Source organism: Populus trichocarpa, chromosome 9, assembly GCF_000002775.5.
Source record: "Populus trichocarpa isolate Nisqually-1 chromosome 9, P.trichocarpa_v4.1, whole genome shotgun sequence".
In the NCBI taxonomy this organism is placed as follows: Eukaryota; Viridiplantae; Streptophyta; class Magnoliopsida; order Malpighiales; family Salicaceae; genus Populus; species Populus trichocarpa.
The window spans coordinates 6,679,129-6,689,684 of NC_037293.2; the positions used below are offsets into that span (position 1 = coordinate 6,679,129).

The window sequence follows — 10,556 nt, forward strand, 5'->3', positions numbered from 1 at the left end:
CTTAAATAAAAATCATTAATATAAAAAATAATTATTTTCGTATTTAGTATGTGGCTAATCTATGAATTTCTCTCTCCTTATTATTTTTCGATAACTCTCTCTCCCTGACCTCTCATACTAGAGATTGAAAAAATAAAATATAAATTAAAGTTTTGGACCAAAATATCAGATAGAAAACTAAAGAGATCAAATAGTAACTTTGACAAATATCCAAGGAGAAATCCAGGAAAAAAGCGTGAGGACCATTCTTGCTCTTTTTTTATACAAGGCTTGGTATTTCGCTCATTTCGTAGTTTTGGTCCCTTAATTTTCAATTTCTTCTAAACTATAAAAACAAATTGTTTTTAATAAAATCAAACATCAATTTAATATCAAGATATTTTTTTTAATTATAATAATATTTTAAAAAAATTATAAATAAATTACAAAGTTTAATTTTTAATAAATACAATAAAAATAAATTGAAAAAAAAAAAAGAGGATCACATCTTAATTTTATAGCCACAGTCAACATTGTTCTGTGAAAGGTGGTAATGACTAACGGCAAAGTCAGCGATTTGGCTTTCATTGATTTACATATACTAGCTACTTGCATTATCTAAAAATGACGCGACGCGACGCGAAAATCATATAAATTCATTGACTATAATTAACTGAGAAAGCCGTTTTTTTTTTTAATTTAGTTTAATGATCAATAATTAAAAAATTCTTCTCGGAGCGATGTTTGTCGACCAAGACTAGGCAAAAAACGACAAAAACTCAGGAAACGGCTACTTGTGATCTTGGACCACCAGTCACCATTTAACCTCCAATGTCAACTACCATTTCTATTCCTGTCACAGTCATCGTCATCGTCATCGTCACTCTCATTTTTTCATTATCAACCACCATGCATGTCAACCAAGTCATGTAGGGAAAAAAAATCAAATAGGGCTGGAGGAGATTCTTATCATCGAGTTTTCTGATTTTTTTTCCCTGGGTGTGGTGTTGTTGTAGTTGGTAGTTGGTTACTAGATATATATGCCTCCTCTTCTTTGTTGTTGTTGGTATAGTGAATTTTTTATACAAAAAAAGTGTTTGACTACAAAGAATTATATATGAGTTTATCCGAATTACCAAACAATTCAATACTAATCTAATAGCAGAAAAATCACAAAAAAGAGTAAACCTTCAAAGAAAAAAGCGGAAAACATCATAGTAAAAAAAAGAAAAAAAAAGAAATAAGAAAACTTAGACGAACCTCTTAAACCTGGTTTAATCTAAAAAACTTGCAACTCGTTAAATCCTGAACCCGAGTTCAATCAAGAAGGTTAAATGTCATCCAATTTAATTTTAAAGAATGAAATCGTTGAAAAAATATTAATAAAAAAGAATGAGTATAAAATTTGAGAGAAAAACACCCAAGAGGGATGAAATCTAGAGAAAAAAAAAAGAAGGGATGAAATCTAGAGAAAAAAAAAAGTAATTATAAGAAAGAGAACCAAATTTGAAAGATTAAAAAATTAAAGAGGGTGAAACTGCAAGAGTGCTAACCCAATAGAACCAAACCTAGAAAAAAAAACCCAAAAAGAAAACATAAGCTCAAAAAAAGAAAGAAAAACAAAACAAACCTGGGCAAACCTCCTAGACCTAGTCTAATTTTCAAAACTTGTAACTTGTGAAATCTTGGACTTGTGTTCAATAAAAAAAACTTAGCTCTCAACAAAGAATCAAACCGAAAAAAATAACAAAACAAAACTAAAAAAAAATATTAGTTTACAAAAAAACAAGTCATGCCGAAAAGAAATATCCTCAAAGTCAAATAAAGAATCATTATCTCCCACCTCCCTCAATTCTTATCATCATCATCAATGACTTGTGAAAAAAAATCAAATAGGGTTAGAGGAGATCATTATCGTCGAGGCTTTTTTTATTTGTTTTCCTGAATGTGGTGTTGCCATAGTTGGTTACTAGATATGTTGCCTACACTTCGGTGCTGGTTGAGCTAATTTTTTTATGTAAAAAAAGTGTTAGGCTAAAAAGAACTACACTTGAATCTATCCAAATTATCAAACAACTCAATGTTAACCTAATTAAAGGAAAACCGCAAAAAAAAAAGTAAAACTTCAAAGAAAAAAGCAGGAAACATCATCTTAAAAAAAAGGAAAAAAAACCAAGAAAATTTGAACAAACCTCCTAAACTTGGTCTAATAAAAAAAACTTGCAACTCGTTAGATCCTGAATCCAAGTTCAATTAAGAAGCTTAAATAGTTATCAAGAGAATATGAATGGAATTTGAAAGATAAAAAAATTTAAGAGGGGTAAAATTGAAAAGGCATATCAATTTTATAGATTATTCAAGATAAAAAAAATAAAAAGAAAAGGGATCAAATACGAAGAACCAACAAGGTAAAGGATCGTTCTTGAATTTTTAAGGGATTTACGTGAAAATCTAGGTGGGGAGAGAGAGAAGAAGGGAGGAAAAAAAATATGGTCTCCCGCACCAAACCGCCATGAATGTTGGCACACGCAGCCTCATCAGATCAAGGACGTCGAGATCTTTCAAATGCCGCCCTGAAAGATGGCATTTGGTGGTTGGAGGGCCCTTCACGCGTTGTTCGAACGGCGCAAGGGCCGCCGACAAGCTAACACATGCGTTGCACGCGCCATCTGGGGTTATTTTAATTATATTAAATAAATATGATTTACAACAATGCCCCTAGACACCCTTGAAATTTACAATAAAAACAAAATAAAATGACAAAGGCCCTTAGGTGAGAGTTTAATTGGTTTTGTCTTTAGGGGTATCAAAGTAATTACATTATTCTGTAAAAAATAAAAATACAAAAATTGCCCTTGAGTAGTAACATTGAATTATTTTATTCAAAGTTGAAAAGTGAGATAAATTAATTAAATTAAAAAAAAATATTTTTAAAAGGGCAAGATATAACAAAGAGTACAAAAAAACCGAGACAATACCAGGTCGATTTAATGTTGATGGATGAAATAAATTAATTTAATATAATTTAAAAATATTTCTTTTAAAAGAGGTAGATCTAGCAAAGAGAAAAAAAAATGAGGCAACCCATATTACTTTAAAGAAGTCAGAGAAGTCCCATCGAAAGTGGAAAAAATATCGGATGATGAAACCAAAAAAAATATTAAAAAAAGGAATGAAAAAAACCAGGCAAACTTGGGCAAACTTCCTAACCCCTAATAAATATCTCAAACTCGCAACCTGTTAAGCCCTAGACTTGTGCTCAATCGAGAAGGTCAACATCTAACAAATTTAATGTTAAAGGATGAAATCGCAAAATAAAATCAAACTAAAATATTTAAAAATTCTACAGGGAAAAAACCCCAAAAAGAATGAAATTAAAAAAACAAACTAATTCTATAAATCATTTTAAATAAAATAAATAGAAATTAAAAGAATGAAGACAAAATTAAACATATGAAAAAATCCACAGGGATGAAATTGAAAAATAAATCTAAATTTATAAATTATTTCAAATAAAAAAATACTAATCAAAAGACCAAAAATGAAATTTGGAGAGAGAAAAAAACTAACTAAAGGGCATTGAATTTTGTAAGGACTAAATTTTAAAGATAAAAAAATCCATTAGGGATGAAATTGAAAACAATTCTTTTTATAAGGTATTTCAAATCTTACCCCTAAATGATAGGTACAAGTCATTTTGCTTTTAAGGGTATAATAGCCATTATACTGTATCAAAAATTTATATAAAGATCAATCCACGCCCAATAAATTCAACAATGCCAATTGAATCCTAATGAAAATAAAAAAAAACCCTCGAAAGCTACATTTTTCAGTTTTGTGAAGAAGAGCTTAGATATTATAACACTATTTTTAATCAACGGTAATATGATTCTAAGACCACAGTAAAAGACTAGTGTCTTTTAATTTTATTTTTTTGTAATTAGTCTATATATATATATATCTGGTAAATATTTTCGAATCAATTCGAAACAACTTCCGTACACCAAAACTAAATCTTTTTGTCGCCCCAATTAAGGGATCTCTTATAGTCAATACAGGACATACATTGCAGATAATGAGCAATGGTCTATTGAACAGCATTGAGCATCATGTAATAAACCATCAATAGCAGAAGCACGATTTTCATTCCAATCTTTTTGAGTCCAAGAGCGGATTGGATTATAGCTCCATTTGCCGAAGCGATTGGGAGTGGGGAGAAACCCATGTTTTAAGTAAAGATGTCTTCTCCGAAGACACGAAACATTGCTTTAGTAATGCCCAGATGGGAAACTTCTCTGTTAAGACAGCCCGACAAAAAATTCTTAAATCAGTCTCCACTTTATTAAGATATCGTTTATTTTTGTATTTTAAAAATATTTAAAAATAAATAATTTTTTTTATTTTTTTATTTTAAATTAATATTTTCTTAATAATTTTAAATGATATACTAATATCAAAATAATTTTTTAAAAATAAAATAATTTTATTTTAATACATTTTAAAATAAAAAACAATTTAAAAAAATAATAACCACTACACTCTCAAACACCCAGTATCCGTGGAGCAGGACATGCAAATGCTTCAAATATGATTACTGGTTGGCTAATCAAACGTTCTTGTCAGATTACATTATTAGCCCTGAAGTAATGTTACCATCACAACTACAATAGAGGCTGAAGAGCAAACATTTCGCATGCAGACACAAAATTACACTACAACAACCTTAATGGAGACAACCGGAATTGATAAATGCTCGATCCAGCAGCCAAGAACTTTGAACATCTTTTACAATGATATGAAAAAATTGGCGCTAATCTTTTTTCCCGAGTGGTTAAAAATATATGGGACCGATTCTATCAGATACAACCAACTCTGACCATATAAAAAGAAAATTGTAAGAACAAACAAACAAATGATTGAAGCTGAATAGTACACTCATTAAGATTGGTATTTCTCTTTACTTGCCAAAGATTCTTTTTGCTTGCCAGAGGTATCACCTGCTCTACTCGATGGCAGCAATCACCAAAAATTTTCCTCTGACCTAAGATTAGCACACTGCACGATTCAGAAGACTCCTTCGCATTGGCATTCTCTTCCAAGCAAGGGTTTTTCTTCTTTACTTTTATTTTCTAGCCAAAGACTCTCCCTTGTGCTCACTGCCTGCGGTAACCACAAAACCTGCTCCAACCTGGAACAAAGACAGAAAAATGAAAACACAGAGAACACATGAAACTGTGCTGTGCGTGCGTAGCTGTGTGAGAGAGAAGAGGTAGGGAGGGAGGGTGAGATGACCTGGCAGTCTTTCAACACAGCTCGCTCTTGGAGCTGTGCATTGCTACAAATCACAGAACCTTGGATTGAACAACCATCTCCAATGGTGACATGGTTCATGATGACTGAATTAACAACCTGCGGTTACAGAGTAATTAGATTCAATGACTTGACAATCATGTCAACATAGTTAAAATCTGTTGTTTTCTTTATGAATGTATAAAAATTAAGGAAACATATATACAATGGCCAAAGCAATCGACCTCGTAGGTTCATTCCAGCTAGTGTTATGGTATATACTATTTCTTGTTCATTCTAGCTTGTGTTATGTTTATGATTTAAAATCTTCATACCTTCACATTGGAACCTATCCGGCAGTGACGGCCAATGACAGATCGCTTGACACTACACTTGTCACCCATTTGTGAACCTTCCCATAGCATACAATGAGGCCCCACCTACACTCATCAAATTAACATCCAAGTATACGACCAAATGTACAAGACAAAGCCCACAAGATAAAATTATTACTGAGACTAAATAAGTAGTTTTAGAAGTGAGATTTTTTAAGTTTACTAGACTCACAGTAGTTCTTGATCCAAGCTGTGCAGAAGGATGTATGATGTTGTTATGAGAAGAGAAGGAATAGCCTGACAGATGACTGGCATCACCTATGACCTGACCTTTCACAGATTGAAAATCAATTTCAACTAAATCAATAAAAACAGCAAAAATGGAGTTGAAAATTATAATAATAGCAAATAAGAACATCAGCAGCATAAACTCACATCTCGATTTATATCACTGAATGCTTGAATAGAATTTAAGCGCTGACAGTATCTGCTCTCGCTGGCAATATAAGCACAGCATTTATGGATTCTTCGAACCAGAGAAGAATCGTTGTTACTCGAAGCATAAAGATCATGGAAGCTCGGAGTAGATGCATTAGTCAAGATCCGAGATACCACTGCTTGGTTGTTTTGGGAACTAACCTTCTCATTTCCATTTTTTGCTTGTGGTGCACCATTCAATAATACCTCTGATTTCTAACATTAAATGGATATATTTGCACCCATTTAAGTTTTCTATATCAACATGCAAGCCAAAAAAAATCAATTATAAAAGGAATTTATTTGACTAACCATCTGACTCCGAACAAGATAAGGCAGCATATCCTCTTTTAAGCTTCGAAATTTATCCTTTTCATCCAAAACTTCTTGCAAAACAGACCTGAAAGAGATACACAGGGGTGGTGTGATGGAGGACTCTTGATAAGAAAAACAAGGAAAAGATGATAAGTTAAAAACAGACCAACCTCTTGAATGCATACATATGAGCATCCATGAGATCAGCTCGTATTTCCATCTAACAAAGTTACAGAAAAGAAGAGTAGAGTAAGAGCTACAGTTCATACAAAATATCATCAAATACAACTAAGAACTAGAAATATGAAAATAATAAAAGTACACATGCTGGGATTTCAATCTGTTCTGGAAAGCACAAAAACTAAACAAGGACTGGAAGTTTTTAATAAGATGATTGAGATAGATGGCTCTCCCTTACCTGATCCACTGCACGAAGAATGCTTTTCTGGATTCGAATTTCTTTCTCAACTTCAGCTCCTGCAAGAAGTTCCAGCATGAGCATTATGAGCAGATAAATGGAACTCTGAATAACACAAAATCCAAAACATCTAACCTGTTGCTATGTGTAATAAAAACTGTTTTGAGGGGTCCAAGCCAATGATGTTGTGGCGTCTTGGTTTCTTGATTTTATCTTTTCCACCTGAAGATCCAGACTCTGTAGGTCCACTGACAGGAGCAGAGCAAAGCATTGTCGTCACCACTGCATCGTGCTGTCTATGAACAGCTGCAAGTGCACCAGGAGGAATGTCAGAAACAAGATCTCCACTCACAACCTGCAGGAAGATGAAGCATAAATGGCTGCAAATAATTGAAGGCTTAGAACTCAAAAACTAAAAGGTGTTTATATGCTGACCAAAATGTCATTTGCAGTCAAGTGGTGAGCAATGGCCCGAAGAGCACCAGCTGTTCCAACATCCTCTGGAACTGCAGCAACCTACAGCATTATAAAGCATCTATAAAGTCTACTTTTAGAGATAAAAAATGAATGACAAAGAGAAGAATACCATGAGTTAATAACAATCCTGAAATATAACAATGCTTGCATCGAGCATTGATGCTCACGAAATGCAATATGTTGCAACACAGAGCACATGATGCCAGCTTCCATTTGTAAGATTGCAGAAAAATGGAATGACATCTTTTTAGAGAATAATATGAACTGCATATAATAAATGGTATCTTTGAGGCAAAGATAATGGTAGTATATATGGCCTCCAGCAAGAAGCTAAAAAACTAACAAAACAGCAAGTTCCAAACTGATTTGGCCCAGGTCCATGACCACTGTGTTTGCTTTCAGTTTAACAAAGAATTGAAGTACAGTACCTTTCAATTTCAATTGACTTGTTCTTGTACCCTTCAAAGTGGTGAGCATTTTCAAAAAATTCAACAATCTCTCTACTATTTTATGGTTTCATACACCAGCATCAGTCATTCAACAGTAGAAAGTCATGCAATAAAAGATATGCCTGTGCCACAATTATCATAATGCATAACCTAGTCCTAGGACAACATTCTTATTATTAGTTATTATAAGCTGTAGTATCCTAAATAATCACTCTTCCCATAATGACAGTGATTAGGGATTCATAATCACGTTTTTACCCATCTTGTTGTTATTCAGAATATTCACACGAAACAACACAGGAGCATAAAAAAGACAAAAGGTGTGGTCTGTATTGATGTTTAATTTTCAGCTTTTCACACGCCTAAAAGATGGGATGGAAAAGGCTGAAAGGAAAATGGCAGTGGATTCACATAATTGTTTTTGACAAGAAGCCCCCCTGGACCACTATATTAGTATAAAGTACTGAAGAGAATGCATCAATTAGCCACCGAGTGCACTAACTGCAAGTGGATTGAGGAAAAAATGTCTCAACCACTACCAATAAGGAATGAGAAAGGAAGTCAACAGTCACAAAAAAAACAGAAAGGGGGTTGGGGGTTAGTAAGTGAAACATATTTGGTGACAAAAAAGCTTTTTAGAAATTTGATGGCATGTTAGCATGCCATGAGCTTTAATCATTGAGGAAAATAATTCCATAAGTTTATGAGGAGATCTTTTTCTCAGCTCTCAAAAACCAACATCGCAACAATCCATTGTTCATCAACTAACACTCTGCAGTATGGAGTTCAAAATTCTGCAAAGATTTTGAGCTATTCATTTCTCACCTTTTTCATCAAGCAGATGGAAATTTCCTAACATTAAGCGTGTTATTTCAGTCGCAAAATATGCAAAGAGCAGAAAAACAGAGGGATTTGTAATGAAACAGACAAGTGATAGGGAATTGTAATAATAGTCTTTTTCTTCCTGATATTACTCAGACCCTGACTCTGGCTTGAAGTCCCATTTTCTGATACTTTGAGACAGACAACAGAATAGTCTGCTATGAGGAAAACTCTTCTAAACATTGGCAAGCTCCACATTTAGATACATACCAAGGCAGCAATTGACATATGTCCATGTCACATGGATCACCAAAATTAGTAACTATAGTTGATGTTCATTTGTCAAGGCCACGCTATAGTTTTAGTTATTTAGTTAAACAGTTTGCACAAAGTGAAGACTCATTTCTCAATTGTTTAACCTAATCATTTCCGAGCAATATTCCTACCAAATTCTACTTAGTTATTTCAGTAACCAAAAAACACCATACTCCATAGTCCATACCATCAAGCACTGACCAGACAATTACAATCAAATTTGACCAACAAAATACAATTATTTTTATTGCATTAGAGATTAAAATTAAAAAAGAAAAAAAAAATTACCTCGACATGTAAACGATCAACATAAGCATTTGATATCCAACCACCAACGTGAAGAGCTGCATCTTCCCCTTCAACAACCTATACAGCAACACAAAAAAGGGGCTATTAGAAAGAAACCCTAAACCCCAAAGGCAACTAAAAAAGCCATCATTGTTACACATTTGCTAGTAATTCACTTTATAATCTTAACAATGGAATTACACTTTAATAATTTAAATTATGAATGAACATTCCAAAACAGAAGCAGCAGCGGCTTTTATAAAGTTCAGTTTTCTTCTCCATTTTGCAATTTTCTTCCACCACCACTACTACTAGAGAAAGCAAAACAGAACAAGCAAAAAGATCACAAGGAATCATAAAAAAAACAAAAGTTAAAATAAAGAGAAGCATACAACTATAAGATCCTTAAGATTACTGAGTTCCAACTGCTCCAACACGTAAGAAAGAACCGGCCGGTTCGCGACCGGAAGTAAAGCTTTTGGCACATCCTGCATTCAGCAAACAAAAATAAGCAGGGAAATAAAATCGAAGAGAGGACAGAAATAAAAATAAATCTTAGTCGGTAGAGCAATTAGAGCGGTTTTTATTTTTAATTTTTTTTTATCTCGAGAAACATACAGAAAGTGAATAAATTAGGAAGCAAACCTTGGAGACGAGAGGAAGTAATTTTTTACAGGTGCCACCGGCAAGGACGACAACTTGAAAATCCATCTCTCAATATTATTTTTTTTTCTTTATTTTCGAGAGAAAGAGAGGGGGAAGCGAATCAGAACAGGGGAGGTTTTAGGTTCTTTTTGGTTTTTATTTTTTATTTTAATTTTCAGGGGGGGGTCATAGAATGAGAAATTTTACAGTGTTTGATGAGTAGATATATTTTATTAGTTATTTTATTGATTTATTTTTATATATATAAATATATATATATATATATATATATAATAAAAATATTTTTATTGGGTTATAAATTTTATTTTTTATCTATTTTATTTAATAAACAATAAAAAATAAATATCAAAATATTACTAACTACTCTATTACCATAAAATTTTCCATACTGTAATAAAGAAGCGAAAAGATAGGAGAGCGTATCTCCTTTCCTTTTTAACTCTCGAGCCTTAATTGGCTTGGTTTATTACCTATATTCATTAGAAATTAATAAAATAAAAATGGGACTTTACTGCCGTTGAGCAATTTCAGATTTTCAATCTTGTGAGTACCGTCGGAGTGTCGTTTGTTACCTAGCCTATCGTCATCTTACTTTATTATGGGACTCAATATATATATGGTAAATAAACTAATTAAAGAGTAGATTTCGTAATGGGGATGTAGCTCAAATGGTAGAGCGCTCGCTTTGCATGCGAGAGGCACGGGGTTCGATCCCCCGCATCTCCA

At 33.0% G+C, this 10,556-nt stretch overlaps 1 protein-coding gene and 1 non-coding gene across 2 annotated transcripts; one reads left to right on the top strand and one right to left on the bottom strand.

Moving 5' to 3' along the window:
* Window positions 1–4,706: 4,706 nt before the first annotated feature.
* LOC7475041 (uncharacterized) lies at window positions 4,707–9,979 on the bottom strand. The gene is made up of 13 exons (XM_002313241.4): window positions 9,810–9,979; window positions 9,557–9,652; window positions 9,165–9,242; window positions 7,249–7,329; window positions 6,949–7,168; window positions 6,814–6,872; window positions 6,566–6,615; window positions 6,393–6,480; window positions 6,039–6,296; window positions 5,836–5,928; window positions 5,604–5,708; window positions 5,272–5,388; window positions 4,707–5,167 (listed from the first exon to the last, which is right to left on the bottom strand). Exons 1-13 carry the CDS (start codon window positions 9,873–9,875, stop codon window positions 5,102–5,104), a joined length of 1,377 nt encoding a protein of 458 aa, XP_002313277.1. The 5' UTR covers window positions 9,876–9,979; the 3' UTR covers window positions 4,707–5,101.
* A 504-nt stretch (window positions 9,980–10,483) lies between these two features.
* On the top strand, window positions 10,484–10,556 carry TRNAA-UGC (transfer RNA alanine (anticodon UGC)). Its single transcript has one exon. It is a non-coding gene; the product is annotated as a tRNA-Ala (tRNA).